Source organism: Vulpes vulpes, chromosome 12 (assembly GCF_048418805.1).
Source record: "Vulpes vulpes isolate BD-2025 chromosome 12, VulVul3, whole genome shotgun sequence".
NCBI classification, from domain to species: Eukaryota; Metazoa; Chordata; class Mammalia; order Carnivora; family Canidae; genus Vulpes; species Vulpes vulpes.
The window spans coordinates 23,249,828-23,277,151 of NC_132791.1; the positions used below are offsets into that span (position 1 = coordinate 23,249,828).

General features: G+C 51.2%; 4 protein-coding genes across 16 annotated transcripts; 2 read left to right on the forward strand and 2 right to left on the reverse strand.

Moving 5' to 3' along the window:
• Positions 1 to 4,364: 4,364 nt before the first annotated feature.
• Positions 4,365 to 21,202, reverse strand: IL11RA (interleukin 11 receptor subunit alpha). Of its 8 annotated transcripts, none has more exons than XM_072728054.1 (13): positions 21,064 to 21,082; positions 17,782 to 17,881; positions 17,431 to 17,491; positions 16,353 to 16,522; positions 16,098 to 16,212; positions 15,913 to 15,945; positions 15,661 to 15,827; positions 14,397 to 14,560; positions 13,440 to 13,581; positions 12,986 to 13,105; positions 12,783 to 12,879; positions 12,449 to 12,531; positions 4,365 to 4,699 (listed from the first exon to the last, which is right to left on the reverse strand). In XM_072728054.1, exons 2-13 carry the CDS (start codon positions 17,879 to 17,881, stop codon positions 4,674 to 4,676), a joined length of 1,278 nt encoding a protein of 425 aa, XP_072584155.1. In that variant the 5' UTR covers positions 21,064 to 21,082; the 3' UTR covers positions 4,365 to 4,673. The 8 variants fall into 8 exon arrangements, with proteins under 8 accessions (XP_072584155.1, XP_025864710.1, XP_025864711.1 ...); XM_026008925.2 differs by lacking the exon at positions 21,064 to 21,082 and adding an exon at positions 20,880 to 20,986; XM_026008926.2 differs by lacking the exon at positions 21,064 to 21,082 and adding an exon at positions 19,111 to 19,192.
• LOC112927529 (uncharacterized) lies at positions 6,866 to 7,931 on the forward strand. 5 transcript variants are annotated; one of them, XM_026008931.2, is made up of 4 exons: positions 6,866 to 6,924; positions 7,294 to 7,361; positions 7,588 to 7,647; positions 7,769 to 7,931. In XM_026008931.2, the coding sequence occupies exons 2-4, from the start codon at positions 7,315 to 7,317 to the stop codon at positions 7,923 to 7,925; spliced, it is 264 nt and encodes an 87-aa protein (XP_025864716.1). In that variant the 5' UTR covers positions 6,866 to 6,924; positions 7,294 to 7,314; the 3' UTR covers positions 7,926 to 7,931. The 5 variants fall into 5 exon arrangements, with proteins under 5 accessions (XP_025864716.1, XP_072584160.1, XP_025864717.1 ...); XM_072728059.1 differs by having other exon boundaries at positions 6,877 to 6,895; XM_026008932.2 differs by having other exon boundaries at positions 6,912 to 6,930.
• CCL27 (C-C motif chemokine ligand 27) lies at positions 8,178 to 11,454 on the forward strand. The gene is made up of 3 exons (XM_026008928.2): positions 8,178 to 10,802; positions 10,951 to 11,083; positions 11,277 to 11,454. Exons 1-3 carry the CDS (start codon positions 10,733 to 10,735, stop codon positions 11,431 to 11,433), a joined length of 360 nt encoding a protein of 119 aa, XP_025864713.1. The 5' UTR covers positions 8,178 to 10,732; the 3' UTR covers positions 11,434 to 11,454.
• A 1,395-nt stretch (positions 21,203 to 22,597) lies between the features above and the next one.
• Positions 22,598 to 26,063, reverse strand: GALT (galactose-1-phosphate uridylyltransferase). 2 transcript variants are annotated; one of them, XM_026008935.2, is made up of 11 exons: positions 25,888 to 26,063; positions 25,432 to 25,601; positions 25,149 to 25,224; positions 25,007 to 25,055; positions 24,756 to 24,885; positions 24,546 to 24,602; positions 24,273 to 24,395; positions 23,866 to 23,998; positions 23,680 to 23,763; positions 23,215 to 23,369; positions 22,598 to 22,936 (listed from the first exon to the last, which is right to left on the reverse strand). In XM_026008935.2, the coding sequence occupies exons 1-11, from the start codon at positions 25,967 to 25,969 to the stop codon at positions 22,853 to 22,855; spliced, it is 1,143 nt and encodes a 380-aa protein (XP_025864720.2). In that variant the 5' UTR covers positions 25,970 to 26,063; the 3' UTR covers positions 22,598 to 22,852. The 2 variants fall into 2 exon arrangements, with proteins under 2 accessions (XP_025864720.2, XP_025864719.2); XM_026008934.2 differs by having other exon boundaries at positions 25,806 to 26,034.
• Positions 26,064 to 27,324: the final 1,261 nt, after the last annotated feature.

A 27,324-nucleotide genomic window follows, 5' to 3' on the forward strand; every position in this document is an offset into this window, starting at 1 on the left:
ATACACAGTTACATAGTTAATCATTCATATACATCAAAAAACATACCACAGACATTTTTTTTAAGATTTTATTTATGTATTTATGAGAGACACAGAGAGAGAGACAGAGACATAGGCAGAGGGAGAAGCAGCCTCCTCGCAAGAAGCCCGAGGTGGGACTCAATCCCAGGACTCCGGGATCACGCCCTGAGTCGAAGGCAGACGCTCAACCACTGAGCCACCCAGGCATCCCCATACCACAAACATTTAATCTTATAATCACAATATGAACACAAGGGTAAATCAGACAAACGATTTCACGCACACAGTCATGGGCACAAAGACATACAAATACATATGGACACAATCTTTTCTCCTAGATAGCAGTATTTGTTTAGAATAGGTTGAAAAGCCATCTGGGGTACAGGGTGATATCCTGAGTGACATAAAAGGAAGCCAAACTCCTTCTAGGTCCAATAGGGCTTGTTGACTAGAGAGCTCTTTGTTTTGTCGGGTACTTAGAGTGGTTTTAGGCAGTGAAATGGTGCAGATAAGAGTTGGAGTAGAGTTTTTTAAAAGAGAAATTTGGATTTTGCAAGAGCTGACTCTATACAACTTGTATGAAAGCTTATTCTTAGAAGCAGGATTCCTGAATTCAGCAAGCTAGGTTGAAGTGTCCTCACTGCATCCAGGATATCATAAAGAGAAGTCTCCTGATACTGGTAATACATGGTAGGTGATAAATGAGAAACGGGATTGACCTAACCTTCACTGAGTGCCCAGTGTGAGTCAGGCACATGTACACAAGATATACATTATTTCTATTTTACAGGTGAGGATACTATCATCTCTTCCCTCATTCAACCAAGGTCATAAAGTCAGACACACACATAAGAGTTTGAATATTAAAATCTTGTTTTCCTTCATTGGTAAGGACAAATGCAAGGCATATTTATTCCCACTCCCAACTCATGTTCCCAAAAATATTGATCCAGACCATGATTGGCAAAATAAGGCCCATGGGAGAAATTCAGCCTGCCACCCATTTTTGTAAATAAAGTTTTATTGCAATGCAGCCATTCCTGTTCCTTTATATATTGCCTATGTTTGCTTTGGGGCTACAACAGCAAAGTTGAGTAGTCATTACAGTTGACAGTACAGCCAACAAAACCTTAAATATTTACCAAATGAACCTATACAGAAAACGGTTGCCAACCCCTGATCCAAAAGCAGCCTCAGAATTGGATTTAGTAAGTGAGACAAGGCTTATCACCTTTGGAGTCTTAGGCCTGGGTAGTCAAATAAATAAATGAATGGGATGGATGCACAGATGAATGAACAGGTAGATGGATGTATTTACATAGTATATCAGAGTTTGCTCCAAATACCAATGTTCTGCCATTTATAAGCTGAGAAAACTTGTCAAAATTAATTTTTCTGGGTCTTAGTTTCCTCATCTGTAAAATGGGAATAATACAGTAATTATTATTCAGAGCTCTTCCCATTGCAAATGACAAAAACCTAACTTAAAGTAGCTTAAGCAAAAAGTTAAAATTGTCATATTACATAACTAGGTCCATTAAAAATAGATTTTAGGGGTGCCTGGGTAGCTCAATCAGTTAAGCATCTAACTCTCAATTTCAGCTCAGGTCATGATCTCAGGGTCTTGAGATTGAGCCCCACATCAGGCTCCACAGCTGGGCACGGAGCCTGCTTAGGATTCTCTCTCCCCCTTTCCCTCTGCCCATCCCCTCACTCATGCTCACTCACGCTCTCTCTCTCTCAAAAAAAAAAATTTTTAATAGATTTTAATCTACTTCTGTCCTAGGGATCCAAATGATGTTAATTCCATCTCTTAATTTCTAATTATTTTTAGGGGCTTCATTCCTCATGTAGATAGGTACTCTTCCAGCAGCAGAAAATATGAACCCTGGAAGCCTCAAGTCTACATTTTTATAGTGAACAATCTAAAAACAAAGACCCTTTGGGGTGCCTGACTGGTGCAGTTGGTAGAGCATGTGACTCTTGATCTGGGGATTGTGAGTTTGAGCTCCATGTTGGGTGTAGAGATTACTTAAGTAAAAAAAATCTTTAAAAAAAAATGTAAATAAATAAAGAGGCCTCTTTTTCCTAATATCAAATCTCACAAAAAACTCAAACTAGGGGCAGCCCGGGTGGCTCAGCGGTTTAGCGCCACCTTCAGCCCAGAGTGTGATCCTGGAGACCCAGGGTCGAGTCCGACGTCAGGCTCCCTGCATGGAGCCTGCTGCTCTCTCTGCCTGGGTCTCTGCCTCTCTCTCTCTCTTTCATGAATAAATAAATAAAATCTTTAAAAAAAAACTCCAACTAACTGTTTATAACATATACTTAATTCTTCAATATATCCCAGTGGCCAGGAAATGGGGTACTCTGATCAGAGAGAGTACTGTGGCTGACAGACTCACCAAGACCACATGAGATGGGAGTTCCCTAAAGAAATCATAAAAAGGAGTATAGAAGTGTCTGCATGAACAAAAACATAGCCCACAGCACTCTACTTCAGGAATTGCCTTGAGACAATGAATTTAAAGAATTTAGCATGGTGCCTGGCACTCAAGTACCAACAATTATTATTAACATAACTAGTAGATGGATGAATAGATGCATTAATAGATGATGACTGGATTAAAATGGTTGAACATATGCATGAACAAATGGAAATGAAGATATGAAAAGACATGAAAGATGGAAGAAAAATAGACTGATAAAGAGACAAAGATGGGTAGACATGGATGGATGATAGAGAAGGCAGAAAAAATTGCACCCCTATTCTGGGCCAGGTTCCACTCAAACTATCGCTCTTGGATTCAGCTTGGGGCATAGAAAAATGGGTCAACAGGGGAAAGGGTCAGTGCTGGCTGGGTCAGGGGGGTGAAACCCTGGAGTCCTCAGATGTGATACAGGAATTGGATCTGCTTCCAATAAACTTTCCCTTTAGCAATACTTGTCCAAGTGAAGATCAGTTCTCAGATGACACATGCAAAGACACTGTGATGGGCCTAGGGAGACTTGGTGAACCCAAGAAGGGAATTTCCCCAGTTTTATCTTGCTACTTGTCATTGTTCTAGGGAATCTGGGGAACCCAACTGGGTTTTTTTCCCCATTCCTCCCACCTGCTGGTATCTTCGAAGCACAAAGAAGAGTTGAGGTGAGGTGAAGCCTGTGAAAGGGAAGTATTTCTTACTCTGACCTCTAATCTGGAACCAAGCCTTGACCCCTAGCCTTGAGACTGGTTGTTCAAATGCCTCCAGGAGAGGACATTGTAAACATTCTCCTAAGGATGAAAGTGCCAATATCCCACACACACACCTTGCTTTGTCCAAATTGCTGATTTACTAAGATTCTCAGAGCTAAAGATAAAGAAGGGAAATGAAGTAAGGAAGCTACTGAGGAGTTACGGAAGAGATAGAAAATTCTTCTAGATAGAGACAGTAAGTAAAATGTTCAGTGGAAAGGTATTTTATCGGGATGCCTGGGTGGCTCAGCAGTTGAGCATCTGCCTTCAGCCCAGGGCATGATCCTAGAGTCCTGGGATGGAGTCCCATATTGGGCTCCCTGCATGGAGCCTGCTTCTGTCTCTGCCTCTCTCTGTGTGTCTCTCATGAATAAATAAAATCTTTAAAAAAAAAAAAAAAGAAAAGAAAAAAGAAAGGTATTCTATCAACTCACGTACTCCAATCCAGTTCAGACACTAACCACTTACCATTAGTGTCAGACTCCACATGTTTACAGGTATGGTCCCCAACATGTCCCCGCTTATAGGGTCCCAAAGCCTCAAACATTTCTGACCAACTGGCTACAAGCCCAGGGAGTTCCCATGATCCCTCAGCTTCAATAATTCATTAGAATGACTCATATGAGAGTCAGGAGTGCTATACTTATAATTAGTTGTTTATAAAGGATATCCATCAGGAACAGCCAAATGAAGAGACACACAAAGCAAAGTCTGGGAAGGTCTCAAATGCAGAGCTTCATGCTCTAATCCCATTGGGACACATTAAGCCCCACCCTCCTGGCACATCAATGTGTTCACCAACCAGGAAGTTCTACGAGCTCTGGCATCCAGAGTTTTTATTGAGATTTCATTATGTAGGCAGGATTGAATTGACTGAACTCAATATCCAGTGTCCATCCCGTTCCCAGAGGTTAGGCAGGCTCAAAGCCCCAACTTTCCAGTGACATGGTTCATCTTTCTTGTGACCATTCCCCAGATGATACTAAGCCACCTCATCTCTTAGCATAAACTCAGGTATGACAATCCAAGGGGCTCATGAATAACAAAGGCATTCCTATTATTGAGGAAATTCAAAGATTTTAAGTCTCCCTCTCAGAAATCAGAGGCAAAGACCAGTCAAATTCTTTATTACACAACAGAAGGGAAGAAGTTTCTGGATATAAAAAATGAAAGCTTCAGGAGGCCATAAACGAGAGATAGCTACAACCTCACACAGGCTCACATACACTCATAGAACTATCATGGCCTCCCTCACCCTCACCATCACTCTTCCGCTCACTCTCTGCCATCCAGTCTCACAGTCTCACACAAGCTCCACACAGGCAGGACTCCTGCAACCCACACTTGCTTCTAAAGATTCTACCCATTTGTCCATCTCTCTCTGTCTTCCATGGTCTCCTGCACAGCACCACTCCTCTTCTCAGCATACTGATTTCTTGGTCTCCCCTGGAAAGGGAAAGGAGTGAAATGGTAAGGTAATGAGGGGCAGAGAAGGGGAGTCTGTGAAGCAGATTGTGCATTCAGATCAACACTCAGGTCCAAGTGTGTCTGTGTCCTGAGAGTGTACATGTGCCAAATGGGTGTGCCCCTATGATTATATGTGTTCCTGTGTACTGTCGGTATACTTGTGCATTGTGCAGATTCCTCTGCAATTTATACACAGACTTGTGGGGTGTGAATGTGCCCATGTCCCATGTGTGTACCCGGGTGATATAGATGTGCCTGTGCCCCTGGCAGTCCTGTGTCAGTACCTGGATGAGTCCTGGGGCCTCTGACTGCCCTTCTCTTTAGAGGCTCTACCTTCTTTAGCCTAGGTTTCCAGAGGAAGAAGAGGATGGTGCACAAGGATGGAAAAGAGAGGATCACTAAAGCTATAGGCAGTGGGCACGAGGCATCCTGAGTTCTAGTCAGGGCCATGGTCTTCCCACCTAAAAGTCCCTCAAGCCCTAACCCTTACACTACCACCACCTCCCCCCCTCCAGCTCTGAGTGATGCCAATAACCAATATCCAATTCCCAGGAACATTTTTGGTGACTTTTTGTTCCTATCTCCTTCTCAATGATGGCTGCAGGGTACTGTTGTCTTGGGATAGGGGTACTGAAGAGTAACCAGTCTCTTCCCCTCCCAATCACCTCCTCCATCACCTGGGCCTCCACTCATCATCTTACTTCTCTTCTCCTTGCCAAGCTCCTCCCCACAAGGAAGCCCCTGAAACAGGTTCCCAGATGTGGTCCTCAGCCTCTGCCCCTCACACCAGGGCCTGCCAGGAAGCTGGGTTACAGGATGTTCCATTCCTTCTGATTCCAAGTTTACTATGCTGAGAGGACTGTGTTCTCTCTGACCTCTGACTCCAGGTTCACCACACTGAAGGGTCGCCAGCTCTGTGCACCTCCAGACCAGCCCTGGGTGGACCGCATCATCCGGAGACTGCAGAAGAACTCTGCAAAGGCAAGCCCAGCCCTCCCCAGCCCTGCCTCCTCCCTCAGAGCCCCTGCCCAAGACCCCAACCCATGACCTTGAATCTCCTTCCTCCCCTAGAACAAGGGCCACAGCAGTTAGCCCATGACAGCCCCAGAAGGAGTGGTATGTCTGAGAGAAGGGATGTGAATCACTGCAGCCCTGGGGAACCAAAGATCAGAAGGGAAACCAGGCCTCCAGCAACTTTGCACCAGACCTGACGTAGTCACCTCAGGGCCTGGAATGTCAATGTGAGTGTGAGTGTGTGAGCAGGGATGAGTGTGCCAGAAGCGTAGCTTCTTCTCCACACTCAGACTGCAATGCTTCCAATAAAGCCCTGCTGGTACCCATGGATCTGTCTGCAATCTCATTTGTGGCCCATGCAGAAAGAGACGTAGAAGGAGAAAGGTGGGATGGGGGGAGAGAGTAGTTGTATCCGTTTTCCACACTTCAGCATGAAGGAACTTGCACCTCCCTTATTTCTGGCCACTCTCTCCCCTACAGTCCAGCCAGAAGGCTCTCTTCCTCCCTCTGCAGACTAACTGGGGCAGCTATTTCCAACCTCCTACACAGGGTTAATTGCGCTCTCTGGGCTCTATTGGAGCACCCTCTATTGCCTCCAACCAGTGTGCTAATGTTTACTGTAATGATGTCTTCTCTACTGCTGTATACCCATTCCTAGCCAGTTACATTTGTTGAATGAATGAATGTAGGGACATAAGTCACAGGAAGATAAATTTCAGCTCAGAGAGAAAGGGCTGTGACCCTCTGGCCATTAAGTGACTTGGCCAAGGCCACTCACACATCAAGTACTTCTGTAGTCTGCTCCATCTGGGCTGGGCCCTCTCTGGAGACCTATTCCTCCTCAGCCCGGGGTCATACAAATGGCAGGGCAGAGGGCAAAGAAAGAGGAGAGCGGACAAGGAAAACAGTACTGGATAACGTCCCAAAGCTCTTATCTTGCTGCCTGCAGCTGAGGTTTCCAGGAAGAAAGCTCCAAAATCTGACTCTATCTCTCGCAGAGAGTCCTGAGCTCTGTCCGCATTCTAGTAATAAGGGGCTGACTCCGCCCCTTTAGCGATAGATGGCCCTGGCTCCACCTCCAACGTGACACTTTGACCCCGCCTCCTCTGCAGAAGCGCTCAGACTTCGCCCCTTCCGGGTAATAGGCAAGCCCCACCCCAGGTGCGCGACGGAGTCCCTATGACGTAACGGTAACGGTCTGTTTCCGGGGTGGAGCCAGGGAGGGCGGGAGTTTAGGCTGCGCCGACCCCTCAGCCCCCCTCCAGGTGATCCCAGCTCCCGAAATCCTCACCCAGGGCCCCAAATATCCCAGGTCCATGACCGCAGAGCCTTTCGACCTGCCCCCCTAAATGCCCCAGGCCCCCGAGGTGACCGACCTCCTAATTCCTTAACGTCTGGTGCCTCCCAATTCTTCAATCCCACCCTGTCCCAATGTGGCATGAGGCTTCCCGGGGGCACCTGCCTCAGATTACCTGAGAACAGGTCAGACCGGTCCTGAGAATGACAGAGAAGGGGACCCGGGGTTGGGGAATCCTTGATCCAATCATGCCGCTCCGCAGGAGACGTTCGGAGCCCTGGACATGTCGGGATTGAGGAGATACGAGGTGGCGCTGGAGGCGGAGGAGGAGTGAGTGGAGGCGGGTTCTGCGGAGGAGGAACCTAGCCGCTCTGGGGTGGGGGGAGGGCGCAAGTTCTCCGCGGGCGGGAGGCGTGGGGCCCCTCAGGGGGCGGGGGCTGCGGAGGGAACCGCCTCTAAAGGGCGGGGCGGAGCCTTGCGAGAGGGGGGCGAGGCGGCGGAGCGGCGGAGTCTGTGGGTCAGCCCCGCCCCGCCCCGCCCGGCCTTCTCTCCGCAGGATCTACTGGGGTTGCTTCTACTTTTTCCCCTGGCTGCGCATGTGGCGGAGGGACAGGAGGTGAGGGGGCTGCGACACCGCGGGCCCGCCCGGGGCATACGAGGCTCAGCCTCTGGAGGGTGGATGGGGGGAACCCGGGAGTCCCATCCCTGCCTCATGCCGGTGTCGGATTGCCCCACAGCTCGGCGCATCCCCGGGAGCAGAAGCTGGAGCCTCTGCGAGGCCTGATGAGCTGTCTGTCAAGCGGCCTGGGCCCTGCCCCCCAGCGCTCGGGTCGCGGCCTCCCCCGCCGCACCCCCACCGCCACTGCCCAGCCAGCCGGTGCATTAAAGATTTAAACCGAAGCCACCGTGCTGCCCTCCTGACTCTGTCGCCGCTGCCACCATTCGGGCTGGGAGGCCCTCCACACGCCTGCTTTTCGTTACTTACAGGGCCTCCCCCCCCTGATAGATGCCCTTCCTTATCCAGGCCCCCATTATTACTAAGGATCCCTCATCAGTGTCAGGCCTCCCATTATGGTCATTGACTGCCTTCTGCCACCTAACCCCTCTTATCCCCTCCAAACACACACACTTCGCTGTAAATAGCCTATGTGCAAGGAACTAAATAGCCCTGTCCCACTCTTCCTCCCAGCCTTATCCCCACGTCGATGTGTTCCACCTTCCTCCTAGACGGGACTTTGCCAAGGGTCTGGAGAATCTTTTAATGAGAGTGAATATAAACTATTTTAAGCCCAGAGTTGTAGAAAGTAGGCTGTGAGAGGAGGGGAAGATTCCTAGACGCTGACTCTCTCAGCCTGCCACAGGAGACTGACTTGGGACTGCTGGAGATCTTTCCTAAATACTGCAACTTCTGACTCTCCCAGTCTTTCCCAGGTTTAAAGATACTTGGCATCAGCTTACCTAGCAGTTTTTGCTATGTCTCTAGGAAAACCCAAAGGCCATGGCTCCCTGCCACCCCTTTCCGTCTTGTCACCTAGTTGACCTGAGACCCTCTAGCTCCTAAAGTGCTGAGGGTGAGGGCCTCCTAGTGGGCCTGCTTTCAGTTAGGGACTGGGTCCAGCACCAGAAAAGGCACCAGAAAATTAAGTTAAAGAGAAGGCCCTGTTTATGGGTGGGGGCAAAGCTAACTTTCAGCCTGGGGGCTGCCCCTGCCTCAGCAGATTGCGGCTGCGGTGAAGACTTGGCCCTATTTTTGGAATAGCCAAAGGGGAGAGATGGGTGCATAACCCAGAAGAATTCATTCTTGCCTTCCCTGGTATCTGGACTGATTGGTCCAGGAATACCACAAAGTATGTAGCAGACAATCAGCTGATGGAGATCTGTGATAAGTAAATGGCACCTCAAAAGCTGCACCCAAGCTTTGGGGCACAAATCCAGACTGGAGGGTAGGAGAGAGACGCTAAGGCCTCTGGTATTAGCAGTTAAAGATGAGTGACCTCTGGGTTGCAGCCACCTTCAAGGATGGATCCATGCTCTTGAGCCATTTCCTTGTCTACACCTGTCAAAAGTGGAGTACCCTCTCCAGCCCTGGGCCTGCACCATAGCAGGACACTGTCAGAATTCCTGAGTATCCCCAAGACAAACTCCAGGAAAAGGCCTTCAAGCCTCACCCTGGACAGGAAGGAGAAGCTTGAGTGGGCTTCCCAGCATGCGTGGGGGACTAGTTCTAACTCTTGAAACTGATGGTCTCTCCTGATTGTTTCAGCAGCCCTGCAGCACAAAGATGCCCAGAATAGGTTTGCGTCCCCATCTCAAGAGAAGGCCTGCCCCTAGTGGATAGCTGGCCACAGAGCAGAAGGCTGCAGAAGGCACCCTGGCAACAACCAGACAAGGTCTAGATTTCTGGGTTATGACTCAGTTTATGTTTCAAACACAGAGGAAGACTTGAGGGTTGAAATCCCCAGACCAGGAGTGGGAAATTCTTCAAGGTGCCAGGGGCACAAAACTTAGCAGCTTGCCCCACCATAGGTAGTTCCCAGCTTTTTGGAAAGGACAGAGGAGGAGGAAGACTTTTGCTTTAGGGAGTCAGGGGAAGAAGAGAGTGAGGCCTGGGAATGGGATCAAAGAGAGAAGAGACAGGAAGACATAAAGAGGTTGGGGTTTTAGCAAGAGGATGGGATGCATAATGTATAAGGGTTAGGTTGGGGCTGAGGGGTGTGTTACTGGACCTGGGACCTGGGACCAGGGAGAGGAATTTGAATAGAACAAAAGAGAGGTAATTAAGCTCTTGAGTCTGATGTCTCAATAAGCCAGGATTGATTCTGGAAACTCCAGGCCCCTGCTGGCAAGAGGCTGGCATTTCTGGGACAGGACTAGACAGGAAGGTAAGATTTCTTGAGTCTGTTTGACAGCAGCAACCTGGCACCAAAGAACTTTATCTTCTCTCATCTTCCCACCTTACCCACTCCATCCTTCCTCCCTGTCTCATCTCCTTGGGGAAAACAGCCCACTCCTCAACATCCCGAAGTTACCCTAGTAGTAGGACCCAGCTTCTCACTCTGGATGTGACTGTCCCAGCCAAGACTCATCCTCAGCCAAAAGGGCTTGCTTTAGGGATCCCCTTCCCATCAATTTCTCCTGATAAGACAGGCAGGCTAGGGCAGGAAGTAGAGGGGGGAAGATGAAGACAAGTTGGTGCCGGCCTGCCCTCTATTCCCACCCCGCCCACAATTTGCCTATCAGAATTTGTGTGTGTTCGTATAGTTGTGTGATTGAATGATTATGAAGACACAACTGTGGGAATGGGACTTTGAGTACAACTGGGGCTCTGTGATTCTGTCTTTGGTTGTCTAACCATGTAAGGTTGACTGAGTGATTGAGGTGTGATTCAGTGTGACTGTGGGTATGTGTGTGTGAATATCCATCATTGGATGCCACTGTGGATACCTAGGTACCCTTACTTGGTCACTGCACCATCAGTCTTCATATCATGCACTACCCCTCTCTCCAGCTTCTCTGTCTAGAAGCCATGGGAAATGGCAGCCCTAGAAGAGGAAGGGGTCTGTGGCAATTAGGGCCCAGGAATGTCACAGGATGAGCAATACATCTTCACCTGCCTCTGACTCATCTGGTGCCTCAGGTAAAAGGCACCTAAATAAAAGGTAGGAGAGGAGGAGGAGAGAGAAGTATCCAGGCTGAGAAGCATGAAGGGGCCATCATCTACTAGCAGCCTCCTGCTGCTACTGTTGCTACTAAGCCCAGACCCTGGAGCAGGTGAGTGCTTAGGGGGTCTAGAAGGCCAGGGATTTGCCCTGGATTTGAATGGGATGGAGGGAAAGGGACCCGGGAAGTCCTTCCTCCGGCTGATTGCAGGGTTTTGGGTCAGGAGCCCTCTAAAACACATGGCCCCATTGTCCCCTAGCACTGCCACTGCCACCCAGCATTACCTGCTGTACTCAGCTCTACCGCCAGCCACTCTCGAACAAGCTACTGAGGAGGGTCATCCGGGTGGAACTGCAGGAAGCCAATGGGGACTGTCACCTCCAGGCCTTCGTGTGAGCTCTGCCCCGGCCCCTCATACTGACCCCTGACTCTGACCTCAGTCCCCACACCTGATGCTGATCCCAACCCCAACCCCAGTTGCTAATTCTGATGCTGACTCGGGTTTTCATCTAGCCTTTGCCCTAACTTTTGGACCCCTAAGCTCATCCCCAAGCTATGACTGGCTTTGGACCTTTCCTTCCCCAGGCTTCACCTGTCTCGACGCAGTGTCTGCATCCACCCTCAGAATCGCAGCCTGGCTCGGTGGTTTGAGCGCCAAGGGAGGAGGCTCCAGGGGACTCTGCCTAACCTGAATTTGGGGCTGACAGGGAAAATGGACCAGGGCCCCCACCAGCCAAAATAATAAAGCAGCATTGGACAACAATTTCTTACTGTGGTTTCCAACTTCTGTGCATTCTCCTGTGAGCCCTGACTCTGAAACTGGGAGACATGTCAATAAACAGAAGAACCTCTTCATTCTCTTTATTCACATCTTCACAAACCCCTCCAGGGGCAAAGCCAAGCGCCAAGGAGCCACAGATACTCCCCAGGCACCTACATGCATACATTTGGAGAACACATGTTCCTATTTCACATACACATGGGCACACATGGACACAAACATACATATCTACACACATTCCTCAGGTGGACCTCCAACTCTGAGATGAAATGAGAAGTCCAGGCACCTTTCAGCTGGCAAGTTTCGAAAAATCTGATAGAAATAGGCGCTGAGACCATTCCCGCCCCCCTGCCTCCATGGGGATCTACTATTCTGCCTGGGTTCTATCTGTCTGTCCATCCACACCAGCAAGACAGAGTTATAGGTGGAATCAGCTGAAGCCCTCCTGGGTCATCTACAGGTTTGGGGCTCCTAGAAGAAGCAGGAGGCAAATCAAGGGAGATAATAGGACTAGATCTTAGCCCAGACACCCTGAGAATGAGGGAGGGGACCCAGCTCTGAGCCCAACAATCCAAGAATGAATAGGGGAGCCCAGCTCTAATTAAATCCCAACACCCTGAAGATGAAGAAGTGTTCCTAGTTCTAGGCCCAGGTACATCAAGAATGAGGGAGGAGACCCAGGTCTGATCTAAGATACCCCAAGAATCAGGATAGATATCCAGCTCTGAGCTTAACACCCTGAAAATGAGGGGGGCCCATCTAGGAACCCCAGTACAATGTGAGAGAAGGAAGAGACCCCACTCTGAGCCCAAGGACTCAAGAATGAAAGGTCCATCCCTGAGCTCACACATAAGAATGAAGTGACCCAACTGATTCCCCAACATCCTTATAATGACTAGAGCATCTGGCTCTTAATCCAGACACTTGAAATGAGGGCACACATCTCTGAGTCCAAACTCCTAGATATCCTACTTACCTGGAAGCTTGTCCACTGGAATCACTGGAGCCAAGAACCCAGGTTTTTGGGGTCCGGCCTTCCCATCTGGTCTCAGTCTCAGCCTGGAGCACAAAAAGGCAGCTGTCTCCCTGACAATGCAGGGCACCTCTGTCTCCTCCAAAACAGTATATTAGTAAAGTGTTGGGAGAGAAATCAGTGAAAATAATGGGAGTTGGAGGGGGGGGTGGGGGGGATCTTTCCAGAATCAGAAAGTTTCACTGGGAAATCATGAAGGGTGGGAATAGGTGTGGTCTGTGGGTATCAGAACATCTGTGTGGGATCAGAATTTGAGGGACCAATGGCAGTTACTTACCAGAGCCCCAGTGCCAGGGCCCCAGCTGCCAGTCCCAGGAAAGAGAAGATTCCCAAAGATGCCAGCACTGCTATCTGCTCCAAGGGATCTCTCTGGTCTGAGGAAGGTCACATGCTACTGTCAGTGTAAGGCTGCCTGACTAAACCCTTTCTCTCTGGGGCTTTCCTGTCCTATACTACCTTTGTTTACCTGTCCAAGCTTACCAAGTGGCCGTGGGTCTGGCAAGAGTGAGGGCCTGGGGGGAGTGGGGCTGTCTGCCTGAGGCTCCTCCTCCAGCTGCTTCCGTGGCTGTCCCCCAGCTGGTATCTCCTTCGGTAGGGACCCTGAAGGAAGGCAAAACCTGAGGAAAATTGTCCACACAGGTTGGGAGAGGAAGACAGGGCCTGCCAGGTGAGGCCAGGGCCTGGATTGAACATGGATGCCCAGGAGGTGGAAGCTGAAAGGGTAGAGCCAGCTTCTGGGGACTTAACAGAGGTAGAGATTGAGGGGAAGGGCTTAACCCGGGGTGTGGCTGCAGGCAACCAAGGCTAAAGACCAAGACCTCAATTGCCACGCCTGTGTGGCAGGACATGTACATGCAGCCTATTCGCACACCCGTCCAGCCAATGGATGCTGTGGGATGGGCCCTCTGCCCATGCCGTGGGCTCAGTCTCTCACCGGTACTTGGAGTTCCCCAGGCCTCGGGACTCCAGGCACTCCAAGTGCCAGCATCCAGAAAGTCCCGGGCACTGACCCGTACAGCATGGGGCAGCCCAGCCACGGCGTCCGTGATCACCTCCTCCAATCCAGCCGGCTCTACCTGGGAATGAAGATGGTACCTTGGCCCATTATCCAGGTTGTAAAGGCTAAGCCTATCTGCCCCCAGCTTCAGTCAGCAAAGAGTACCCATTCCTCCCAGTTCTATCCCTGTCAGACTGGTGGGGCCATGTGGGCCTCACGTGGGGTGGCTGGTGGTGTCAGATCTACACCTAGTTTTTGGAAGACAAAAGTGCACAGTAGTTATATAGACAGGGTGTGTCATCAGGCTGCCTGGGTTCAAATCTTTGCTGTACCATTTACTGAGTGACCTTGGGCTGCTCTGTACCTTGGTTTCTTCATTTGTAAAATAGAGGTGAATATACCTGAATAAGATAATGCATGTAAAATGTATAGTATGGTGCCTGGTGGGCAGACAATGCTCAAAAAATATTGATCATTTTCTGAGGCAGCTGCTGCCCAGACTCGATATTAGCCAGTTAGCCAGTCTTTAACAACTTCAGAGAGAGTAATTTACTGCTGTTCTTATCTGGGTATATGAATGTTTGTCTGAGGCTGTGCCCCTGGGTGCCAGGCACTCCTTTCCCTAGAAATGTTATTTGTAAAAAGCCACTCCTATCTTCCCACAGATGGATTTACATCAGTAACAGCCCCACAGGGCAGAGACTAGGCCTCTTGGGCCCTGCTGCAACCCCAGCACCCCTCACAAAGGCTCACCCATGGAGGCCACTCTACTAGGGGAGGTGACAGGGCTCTGGTGAACTGCCAGTGTACCAAAAAGCCATGCAGAATAACCAGGAACATAAAACCAGAGGCAGAACAGAGAGCCCCCAGATTGGGACACATTCCAGGCCTCACCGTGGACCAGGCTGGATGCTGAGCTGGACGGTACTGCAGTCGGAACCTGAGAAGAAAGTGGGGCTGGCGGGGCCAGGAGGCAGGGTACGTCCAGCTGGCACGCAGTCGGCGGGGGTAGCCAGGTACCGACTCTACCCGAAGCCCCTGGGGTGGGTCAGGGCGCACTGAGGGTGGTAGAGACACAAAGTCAGGACAGTCAACAGGTAACCATCCCTTCCTCACCACCTCCCAAGGGAAGGTGGGTGTATGCCTAAAGGTGCTTGAGGGAGGTACTTCTTTTTTTTTTTTTTTTTTTGAGGGAGGTACTTCCAAGGGGTTTGGGGAAATCTTAAGCTTAATCATCCATTGGGCTCAGTACTTGTCTGTCATCCCCATTATAAAATGAGTTGGGATGCCTCTGGGTGGTTCAGTTGGTTGGGCTTGGGTCATGATATCAAGGTCATGGGATTGGGCCCACATCAGGCTCCAGGCTCTGCGTAGAGAAGGAGTCTGCTTGTCCCTCTCCGTCTGCTCCTATTATTTGTTTGTTTGTTTGTTTGTTTGTTTGTTTGTTTAATCTTTTGTAAAAAATGAGCTAAGATCTGGAGATCGGTTTTTGAACTATTTGTTTAGTGAATTAGAATGATTCTACTTTCCATTCAAGGAAGAAAATTAATGAGTCTAAATTTTAGCTAGAGCTTTAGTTCCCCCCTCTTACATATAGACCAGAAGGAAAGAGAGGTAACGCCTGGGAGGCTCAGTAGTTGAGTGTCTACTTTGCCTTCGGCTCAGGTCGTGATCCCGGGATCCTGGGATCAAGTCCCACATCGGGCTCCCTGCATGGAGCCTTCTTCTCCCTCTACCTATGTCTCTGCCTCTCTCTCTGTGTCTCTCATGAATAAATAAATAAAATCTTAAAAAAAAAAAAAAAAAGGAAAGAGGAGCCAGCAAGGGTTTACACTGGGGTAAGGAGGACATGAGATACGGACATGAGATACGGCCGTCAGCGCAGAGCCTAGAAGCTGAGAGGCAGCTCTGGGGCCAGGTACCTGGAAGGATTTGTGGCCTAGGAAACCAGGAGAGGTTGTGGCAGCAGCCTCTAGAGGCTGAGGTAACTGTGCCTCCTGGGCTCCAATCTCTTTGGTTTCTTAGTCTCCACGGAAACTGTGTCCTAAAATGGGGTCTGTGTCAAGAGGGAGCTCTAGCAGGGGGAGGTTCTGTATCAGGCTATTTGTACTCTGGAGTCCATTTGGGGTCTCTGAAGTGAGGATCTGAGGGTACTCACAGATGCTCTGCAAGCTCACATCCAGCAGGCGTGTGCTGGTCCCCAGGGGGTTCACCTCAGTCACATTTATTCGGTACTGGCTCCAGAACTCTGCCCCATGAACTACACAGCGGGCAGCCCCTGGGGGATCCTGTGGGCATGGCCAGGGCCCTGTGGACGGACTCATCCTAGGAGACAGGATGTGGTCTTGAGCTTTGGCAATGCTTATTGTGGGATCCAACTGGAGCCCCCAGCCTCTCCCTTATATCCTACCTCTGGCCATCAGCTCCCGGTACAGTCTTCTTCCTGGCAGGGAGGGGGCCATTGGAGGTCAGGAAGAAAATGAGAATCCTCCCCTTCTCTAAGGCCTTCCTCAGGATCTCCCTCAATGCCTCCCATACCCATGTTGTGCCTGTACACCCAAATGTAGAGGCACACATACCCGATCATGCACACACCTGTAGGAGGTGAGGTAGCGGGTGGGTAAACCGCTGACCTGACTGGGACTCCAAGTGCAGGAGAAGTTCTCATAGTCAGCTGCTTGGCAGGAGACAACAGGGCGGGCTGGGGGGTCTAGAGGCAGAAGGTGCAACTGGAGTCTGAGAAGTCCCCAGGTCCTTCCCATCCTAGAAGGCTTACTCAGGGCCTAGTTTCCCTCAGGTGTGCCTTGCCTTGTCTCATCACTGCCACCCAACACTCCCTCCCCAACTCACAGCCCAGCTGTAGGGTCACAATGCCCCCGAGTGCACCATCCAGGGTCCGGCAGATGTAGGTGCCTTCGTCAGTGCTGTCTGCCTGGGCCAAGACCAGTTCATGCCCTAGCCCAGAGTCAGGTCCCTGGAGCAGCCTTGTCTCCCCATCCCGAAACCAGGACACCGGAGCCCTGGGGGTGAGATGAGGTGATGATAGAGGGAAGATTTAAAGCGTAAGCCATGCCACAGCTCTCCATTGGCTCCTCACTGTGCTTGCAATAAAACCCAGAGTCCTTTAAGTCCAGGAGCTGAGAAAGCCCCTGGTGACCTAGCCCTTGCCTTCCTTTCCTTCTTCAGCTCCTCCCTCTCCTCCCCACTACCCTCCGGTCACATTGATCTTGCTATTCAAGAGTATTGAACTCGGGACGCCTGGGTGGCTCAGTGGTTGAGCGTCTGCCTTTGGCTCAGGTCATGATCCTGGGGTCCTGGGATCGAGTCCCACATTGGGCTCTCCACAGGGAGCTTGCTCTCCACAGGGAGCTTGCTCTCCCTCTGCCTGTGTCTCTGCCTCTCTCTCATTCACACCTCAGGGCATTTGCACTAGCTGTTCCCTCTGTCAGGAATGCCTGTACCTCGACCTGTGCGTGTCTGCCTCTTTCCTGACCTTCAGAAATTAGCTTCACTGTCACCTCCTTAGAGAAGCCTTCCCTGATTACCAATAAAAAGTAACCAATCAGTTATCATCTTCCATATCACTTTCCTTTGATTTTCTGCCCTGCAGTTACCACTACCCGGCAAGATTTGTATTTGCTTATTATCTGTCTGTCCTACTAGAATGTAACCTCTGCCAGGGCAGGCATCTTGCCAGGCTTGTGCACTGCTGGATCCCAGAGCCTAGAATAGACCAGGGACTCAGCAGGTGCTCAATACATGTTGGTTAAAATTTTCTGTTGAATAAGGATGGTTTGAGAGTTAGGATATCTGGAGAGGTGAGGATTATAGACACAGGGGCAAGGATGGGAGGAGCATGAGGACTGGACAGAGTCAAGAAAGGGTCATGACTGTCAGCCCAATGCCAATGGGCAGGTGGGGCACTTACCCAGCAGTCACTCCAGGGCAACACAGTGTCATGGACCTGCCAGGCTGCCCATACTGGACCCCTGTGGAGGGCACTTTTAAGGAGATGCTCTTCCTTTCCCTCTCTCCCATCCAAGCCCCCAATTAGCAAGCATGACAGGATAAGGGTCAGACTCTTAAGCCCTGGATGGGGTCATTGGGTCAAAGCATCATGTTATAATCTGGAAACAGAGGTTAGAAGACAGGGTAGAGAGGGGATGTTGTCAGGTTGGATGTTAGGGGTTGGGGGCCACAGATTAGGCATGGAAAGGGTCACAGTGAGGATGGCAAGTCAAAAGTCAGAGTTAGCATCATATAGCAGGATTCTTCTCACCTGGGGGGCCCCAGGCCTGGGGACAGGGGGAGACAGCGGACACCAGGGCTACAGCCACGGCCAGCAGGACCCAGCTCAGCCCTGAGCAGCTGCTGCTCATCTGTGGGGAAAAAGGTAAGGTCAGCAATCCCCCATTCCCAGATGGGAGGCTAAAGCCTGCCTCCTCCTCTTTTTTTTTTTTTTTTTTTTGCCTCCTCCTCTTCTAAACTTGGACTTTCTAGGAAGAAAACTTAGGTACCACATGGGGTAAGGATATCTGAAAACATCAGGGGATCTGATCTAAGGTCCCCTTTTCCACCATACACCCAGTGCTGCGTGTGCATACATGCAAACACACACACATGCGCACTCACACCCTCCATCTCTGGGCCTAGGGCCCAGAACAAAAGCCGGAGGCGACAGGCTGTGCCAGCAGTCCCCCCCACACACACAAACACCACCCTTGGCGCCCACCCCTGGCACCAAGTGCTGGCACCAGCTCAGTTACTCCCATTAACTCCTCCAACCCAGCTGTTGGGAATTCCAGTGTCTACCCCCACCTGGCCCAGGACTAGTCATTGCCTCTGATTACCTGAGACAGCCTTCACCAACCTTGGGTGGGGGCCTGTCACCGTGGGTCTGAGCCCCTGCTATATTCCTACCAGGAGGCTTAGCCCTCCTCTGGCTGCCAGGTCTCTTCTCTCCTGGGCCTGGCTCCTTGGGCCACTCATCTGGGCCTGACTCTGGAATCTTGTTGGTCTCAAGCCTGTGAGGCTGGATGGGGCTAGGGTGCAGGCTGAAGCTGCAGAGTTAAGCAGATCCAGATGCCTTGGCTGCTGCCAGAGGCTGGGGGTGGGCAAGCAGCCAGGAGATGGAGACAGGGTGTCGGGGAGGGGAGAGAGGCTGAAGGATCTAGAAGCCTGCAGGAAAGGGGACCAGGGGTGGAGGCCACAGGACCAAGAGATGCTCCAAGGTCAAGATTGGGAGGTGGTAGGGGTTCAGTGAGGGAAGGGCTGGGCTAGGACAGAACTAGAAAGGCAAAGGAGGTAACCAAGTCTTTTGTATGGTAACCACTGCTTATGGGGATGCTAGGAGAGAGGGATTCTGGATGGGAGAAGAGCAAAATAAGAAAGGCAGTGGGGAAGTGGCCATGGGGACAAGAAAAGTAGCAGATAGGGAAAGAGCCAGGCAGGCAAGGGCTCCAGAAGAGGAACAGCATAGACCCCTCCCAAGTAGAGCAGAACAAGGGCGTCCATGTGTCTGTGTATCTGTCTGAATGTGTCTAATGGCTTCCCCCCTCCCCCCCACCCCGTACCCCAGCAACATTTACCCTGTTGAGCCCCACCCTACCTCTGTGATCCCAGTGGCTGAATGTCCATGGCCTCCAGGACTTCCTCCCACCAGCTACAGCACCCGTCTCAGCTCCACTCAGTTCTGGGACCCCAGAATCATCCCCTCCTTTCCCTTCCCTCCTCCGCCCCTCTGGGCCCTAGAGCTCAGCCGCCCTGAGCTAGGCCCCCACCTCCCTCTTTCCTCCTCCCTCCTCCCCTTTCGCCCCCCTCCCACCCGAGGCCCTGGGAAGGGAAGAGGCCTCCCCCAAAGTCTGGAAAGGAAGCCACAGGCACAGCCACGGCCAGCAAGAGGGAAAGGAGGGCTGCTTATGTCCCCGTCAGGGAGTGATTCCCTATGTTTTCACCCAGCCACATTCATGCATAGACTCACTAGGCACAGTCAACAAAAAGACACTCCCTTGAACACACGTGGACATAACCAAATGAAAAATCAGACGCAGACTCACGCCTCCACTCTTTTTACTCCCCAGCAAATATTTCCTTAGGGCATAGCTAGCTGTTTTTTGAGGAAAAGGGAGGCCCAGGTTGGGGGGTATAAAGAAAATCCGGAGTCCAGTCCCTCCGCCCCTGACGTTCCAGCCATTTCTTACCTCCCCCCTCCACTCTTTGGGCCCCAGCACCAGGAAATGCCTTTGGTCCCTTGGTGCCAGATACACAAGACCCACACTTATCCTCAGATACACACTCTCAGATATAGCCACTCAGTCACATGGATACACTCAGACATCCTCACTCAGACTCATACCCTCACACAAACAGAAACACATATACTTAGCACTCTGCCCCCGGGGATGGGGTCACAGCACTCCCTAAAAGCAAATCCTCATAATGGCTTAAGTCCCATCTTCCAAGGAGCTCTTAACACAGCAGATCCCACATTTCATCACTGCTCCAGGCCCCCATGAAGCCAAAGAGACAGAGGTGAACAGGGGAACTAGGAATAGGGGTGCAGAGAGAGACAGAGATGCCAAGGATGTGACAGGCAGATACACAGAGATACCTGGGGAGATAAAACTATGAGGAGATGCATATGAGTGACAGCTCTAGGAAGATAGTAGTAGGGGGAGCAAAATAAAAGGAAACTGAGATAGGGAAACAAACTATGGAGCAGTAGACTAAAGACAGGGATTCTAGAGCACAGAAAGGAAGGGCAGACACGTGTGTTGGGATGGGTCTATTTTTGCTGGACATTAGGTAGAAAGGTCAGTCCCACTGACCACTGAAGTTGGTCCCCAAGATACAACACAGCTCCACTCACACACTCTAACACAGGACCCAGGACCCACACATAAAACAAGTGTCACTCAGGCTCTGCTACTGCTGAAGTCACACAACCACACACAAACACACACACACACACAGACCCAGCCACCCACTCTCACACGGACACAGTCTTAAACCCCAAAAAGATCTTCCCAAAACACATGCCCCATGTGGTCACAGGCCCTCTCACACACAAACACACAACTCAGTCTCTCACCCAAAACTGCACATTGACACAAACACAGAACCACCACACTTGCACAGCCACATGCAGCCTCGACCACATGCACACTGAACACACGCAGCCAGATTAGTTGACAGCTGCACCCAGTGACACTCAGTTACAGGTCCACACACTGACAGCGTCACACACAGCCTCACAGTCCCACGCACACACTGACAGTCCATCAGTCAGTCTAGGCCCTTCAGAGCGTACACTAGCCAGCCCCGCCCTCTCCTGGCAAGGCTCCCTCTCTCACTCCCGCCGGCCCCACCAGGCCTCACCTTCTGCGGCCTCCGCCGCCAGCGCCCTCCGCCCTCGCCCTCTGCCCCGGCCTCTACTCCCTCCCGCCCCGGGGCCCCCAGCAGCGGGGGCGGCTCCGCCCAGGCACCAATGGAGGGACGGGGGTGAAAAGGGAGGGGGTCTGGGCCTATTGGTGCCTCCAACTGCCAATCACCTCCACCCCACCTCTGCCGGACACTTCCTGTCCCGTCCCGGACTGAGGAGCCCGCAGGGGGACAGAGTCTGGAGATGGATTCCCGGGTCCTAGCCTGCAGTCGTGCCCTCCTGGGACAGCAGGACTGAAGTTTTCAGGCCCCTCCTCCTTACAGCAGTCCAAAAACAAAACCAAGTTCAGTGGCTCAGGAGCCACTGGTCAGGTGATTGGAGAAGGTGAAGGTGCCCCTGACTCCAGATAAGGACTTCTGTGGGACAATGATTCTTAAACTTCGCTGGGCATTGTGGTTTTAAAACAGCCAAGCCACACTCCAAAATAATTAAATCCGATCTCTGGAAGGGCCTTGGCATTAGAGTTTAAAACTCCCAAACGATTCCAAAATGCAGTCAAATCAAGGGTGTTGGGTCAGGTGTTTGTGTAAGTGTGCCTTAAGCCTGCAACACATCCAGGGTTCACATCCACTCCCAGTGACTGAGGTCTTAACGGAGATGTGTACCAGTCTGTCTGAGGTCCTTCCAGATACTCCAAGTCCCAGACCCTATCCCTTCAGGGTCTCAAGGAAGAAAAAACCCTGGACTAGAAGACAGGCAGCCAGGGTTCTCCCAAGCCAAATCATCACTGTCTAGTCCTGGCATGATACCCCTCCCAAACTCAGTTGCCTTGAAAGAATGAAGATAAAAAGCCTCTGGCCATCCTTGCATTGCTCACCAGCCCTATCCTCACCTAAAAGTTTGGAGGGCACTAGATGGCATCAGGTCTCCTGGGTTGCATGCCCTATTATTGCCATAGTCATACAATCTTGCCAAGGAAACAGATTGGGGGACACCTAGGTGGCTCAGAGGTTGAGCACCTGCTTTTGGCCCAGTCCGTGATCCTGGAGTCCCAGGATGGAGTCCCACATCAGGCTCCCTGCATGGAACCTGCTTTTCTCTCTGCCTATGTCTCTGCTTCTCTGTCTCTCATGAATAAATAAAATATTAAAAAAAAAAAAAAAAAAAAAAAAGGAAACAGGTTGGGAGGAGTGGGGACAGACTCAAGATCACTCCAAGAACCATCCCCTCCTTCCAGGTGCTGGGGCTCCTAACTCTGTTAGCCCCTTCCTTGCCAGAGCTGTTTTCTTCCTTTCTTCTGCTGCAATAATTGGGGCACATGGGCAACTACAAACGTGCAGAGCCTGCAATTATATGCTGCACATGAGAGTCTAGAGAAGTCAAGGACACAAAGCCACGTACACGTTCCCTTCCCGCCCCTTCAGCCCCTGTGGGCTGGAGCAGAGCCAAGCTGCAGCCACTCAAAAAGCCGAGGTTCTGGCCAGCAGCCCAGTGTCTGGCCACTGACCACTGGATCCAGGATCCTGCTCCCCCATTCCCCATCAAACCCTCAGGCCTAGGCTTGATGAGCTGACATATCATCCCAGGGGTGGTGGTAAAGGGGGCTCTGGCCTTCCGAAAGCCTTAGCCACAGACAAGAACACAGAATTTTCAAAGTTTCTTAAACTGTGATGCCTTTGTTACTCCAGGAATAAGAGAATCTATAGGCCAGACATTAAATTGAGTATTCATTTTTATTCAGAGATTTGAGGTGGAATTTTTGTACTCTAAGTTTTGTATATTTGTAGGCAAAGAAGAGTTGTGGCTGGTGCTATGCCATCAGCCTTTAACCCAGATCCCCAAGGATTATAGTTCATACTCCTCTGTCATTAGAATAAGTTTGAGAAACACAGTTTAGTTTTATTGATCCCACATCTTCCCAACCCTCGGCCCTGGTTCCCTCAAGCAGAAGGCCCTGTGGTCAGCGTGGTCAGGAGATGGTTGCTGTCTCCCTATCCTTCTGCTGCCCCAGGCGGTAATGAACCTCAGGAAGCATCCTTAGTCTCTCTGCAGCCTGGAAAGGAACAGGGGGCAATCAGGGAGGAGGAGGCTGCCCAAAATGGTGGTATGGAGTGGTATGAGTCGAACAGTAATAATGAGTACCTAGGAGACACTGGGGGGGGAGGCTAGTAGGACCAGGAGGCTGGTGATAAAGACTGCCAAAGTAACCAGAGGATATTGCTGAGCAGCTCCTAGGTTATAGCGGTTTTCAGGGTCATGATTATTGAGTTCCCTTGGGAAAATGGGAGACAAAAGGAGCACCCAAGGACCCAGAGTGCTCTGAAATCTGACCTGCTCGGGGGTGAGGTCCCTCTGAGCCTGGGCAAGCATTTCATAGCCAACCATGAATTTCCGGATGGTGGCAGAGCGCAAGAGTGGAGGGTAGTAATGAGCATGAAGTTGCCAATGATCCCAGTTGGCTTCAGCCTCTGATCCTGTGGGAGCCCCTGACAGAAGAGATCATTGGGAAGGGTCATTTTCTAGTTCTTCAGCCTAGCCCCTACCCCTAAACTAGGCTGGCTACCTGAAAACTACATCTCCCAGCATTCCTTGCCACTGAGTAGACCAGGCATTGGAAAACACTAGAAGACATAGTTTCACCAAGTTTATTGTTCCACCTTCAGTCCCAGCACCCCTGGTCTGGACACTTCCCCCAACAAGTATTTCAAAGCTTGCTGGGGGTTGCAGTCCACTGAGCTGGCCTCAGGACCTCAGAATTGGTGTCAGAGCTAGGTATGGATGCTCAAAAAGCCTTACCGTGCCAACCCATGGAGTAGGGAAAGGATGTCTCAAATAGGTTGTCATACTTGGTCAAGAGCTTCTTCATGATGGAGGCTAGATCTGGAATCAGAGCCTGACTCTCAGCCTGGGGCCAAGATGCTGGCCCTACCAGAGCTATCCCCATCCTGTGCCTGGCCCCAGGGTCCCAGCTGGAAAACTCACCATCACGCTCAGCAGAGGTCAGCTCAGGCAGGCGGCGCACATGCCTACGGGGCAGCAGCAGTGTCTGGAAGGGCCATACTGCCCAAAAAGGGACTAGTACTAACCAGTGCTCACTGGTTAAGACCAGTCGTTCCTGGGCAGATCAAGTAGAGTTGAGGTCATGAAGGGATGGGGTTGGGGGACTGTCAGAAAATAGGCAGGAGAAGAAGAAAAAATGTACCCAGAATCTTACCTCCACTACTACCACCCTAATCTAAGTCACTGTCATCTTTCCTTTTTGATTATTGCTATGGCTTACCCATCAAGTCTCTCTTCTATTTTCCTTCTACCCTTCTCCTTCATACAACTTTCTCTTTTGGGCTGAGGGTAGGGGTTCCTTGCAGAAACAGGGTCTGGCTTTTCCACACCTTTCTGAGCAGCTCCTGGCGGCCATATTCCATTAGCAGGGGCTCTCCATGTTGACTCTGATAGGCCCGCTGAGATCGCTCCTCCCGCTGGGCAATATCTGGCAGAAAACTACTGGCCCACACCTGTCAAGGAGCAGGAGCAGAGAAGAGCTGGCAGATCCTTTGCCTCCAAGCCTCATTACTAGCATATTTACTCTGTCCCTCTAGGTCCTTTCCCCACAGTACTGCCTTGGACTCACCCCAGAAATCCACTAGGGCCCCTGACACACTTACCTGGCAGTGGGGATGGGGGTTGGAACAGCCCATCATGGCTCCTTTGTTTTCAAAGATCTATCGGGTAGAGGTAGGCAGCTTTAATAGCCAAAGAGACACCAAACCAGCCTCTCCTGACCACATCCTGTGAAAACAGGAATACTACTTCCCAGCACCAAATCTGCACCACCCTCTCCCTGCCCATCCAGGGGAGGGGGCAACCTCACAGACCTGCACCCAAGGGTACCGGGCACCCAGCTCCTCTGTCACTGAGGCCCATGCATCGACGACAGTGCGGATCTCAGGGACTGACATAAGTGGTAGCGTTACATCTGACCAGGGGTGGAAGCACATGACCTTACTAGGTGGTGTAGGAGGAAGAAATGACAGTGATATAGAGCTTGGCTGTGCCAGGGGCAGGGCCCAACCTAGTGCTCAGTCCAAGCCCTGGGTTGAAGGTAAGAGAGGAAATCCATAGTTACCAAACTCCTCGAGCAGCCTCCGCTTGGAAAAGAGGATGATCACTGGGTCCTGAGATAAAAAGGGTATCATTCTCTGCAACAGAAGTCCCCCAACAAGTCCAGCCTCTCTTCCCCCCGCCAACAGCAGCTAGAGCCAGTTTACCTGGACTGGGGGCATCAGGCTGCAGAGCTGGAAAGTCGTTGTCAAACAGGAAGGTGCCATCATAATAAGGATTCACCTACTGACAAGGATGGTCTAGAAGCATTTGCTGCTCCATACCCACCAGTCATCTAAAGCTTCAGGGGCCAGACAGGATACAGGGGGGTGTGGAGGGCCCGCTGAGGGGTCAGAAAGACTCCGTGGGTTATAACACAGAAGGGAGTCCACTCCGTTGTGGGTGAGGGGCAGTGAGGCTCAGTTGCAGATGCAGGTTCTAAAGGCTTACCTCTCCATTGGCGCGTGTGGCCCCGGGACACAGAGGGTTGTGGGGGTCATGGCGGGGAACTGTCATCAGGAGCGGGGGTTCTACTTGCCCCTGCCAGGGCCGCTTCATGCGGTGAGCTGACACCAGAACCCATTCATCTTGTAGCGGGTTGTAGCGGATATGCTGATGTTCTGGGGACAGAAAGGCAAGATCAATCAGCAAAACTCTCTGACTCCCTCTGGCCTGGGTCTCACCCACCAGCAGGGCCAAGCTTGGAGGCACCGTCTCGGCCCTCTCCAGCTCAGGAGCCAAAGACCCGAGCTTGAGCTTTCCCAGGTCCTAATTAGCCTCGGCCCCAACTCGGTCGCGGAGGCTTGGCCGGGTGGGGCACCGACCTCGGGGAAGGGACGGTAACTTTCCAAGCAAAGGGAGGGCTCGGCTCCGCGTCCCAGCGCGTCCCAGCCGCCCTGCAGTTACCGCTCGCTCGGAAGGTTGTGGCCGTGGCATCCGCCTCTGACGCCTGCTGGCGCTGCTCAGGGGGTGATCCGCTGCGCGACATTAGGCCACTTGCGTGGGTGGGGATCTTCTGGAGCTCTATTGAGCAGACTCTCACCCATCTCTGGGTCTGACCCGCCCCGCCCCCCGATGATTGGCCAACCTCTAGCAGGTGACCGCCTAAAGGACCGCCCACCTGGCCGCGGGCGCGACTCCGGAAAGCCTAGCTTTTGGGGGGAGGGGGCACTCTGGTCATCCCAGTATACCCCCGGGCCAAGTCACTACCTTAGGAAAAAAATCTCTGTAAAAACCACTGCTTGCAGATCCCTCAGCTCCGTGACACAAGATTTCTTTGCCGTATTCAGTCATTCATTTGGTCACTCGTTCAGCAAATATTTACTGAAGATCTGTGTGCCAGGCCCCTGGGCTCCATGTGGGGCAAAGGGATGCCCCTGCACAAGTCAGGCATCGTCTCTGCTCTCCCGCAGCTCACAGTCTGGGGTCGGGTAGGGGTATAATACTAAATCCACAATTGTCGCACTTATTCAATCGCCAAGGTGGAGAAACAAAATGGCATGAGGGTGAGGGTGGGAGCGATCTGCTTCAGCTCAACCCTGGCTTCCAGTTACTACCTGGAGGAGTGGATACTTCACCAAAATCAAACCCCATCCCCTCCAGGCTGGAGAAACAGGTTTGGGGGTGAAAGAGCCTAAGTAACCATGTTATTAATTTAGTTATTTAGCGTTACAAGCACAAGAAGTGAATTGTCTTGTAAGAAGGCTAAAAGAAATGTAAAAGTGTGGACAGGACCCAACTGTCAGTAGCTCCAGCCACCATCTAGGTATATAATCAGGTATATAATCAGCCACCATCTAGGTAGGATCAGGGGTGTTTCCTTTACACTAGGATAACAAAATTCAAATTAATTCCTCCCTTGGCACTTTTTAAAAGACTTCTAAATATTGTTTGAACCCCCTGCTCATTCCACATGCAGAACAAAAGCCTAAGGTCACCCAGGGGATTAGTGGCCTAGCTAAGATTTGAACCCAAGCTTCCAGGCTCTTCTCCATGCTCTAAAATGCTCTGAGATTTCAGTGAGACTCAAGACAGAAACCTAATGAGATAGGAACTCCCCAGTAGTAGGGAGGCCCCTTCCCCCAACCCAGGCCAGGCCAACCCAGGTGTTTTGCAGCTCAGATGCAAAAACTGGGTCATTGGTCATTTACCTAATCTCTGCCCTAGGTCCTCAGACTGGAATCTGAAGAGACTACTAGGTAGGGGGCAGGGAGCAGGAAACTGAGAAATGAGCATTTAACCTATACCATTGGCTTTTCATTCTTTGGGGTGTCGGTGGGGTGGGGGGAGCTAGGATAGATTTGCTTTCCTCCTCTCTCAGCCATCTTTGTTGTTGGAGTGACT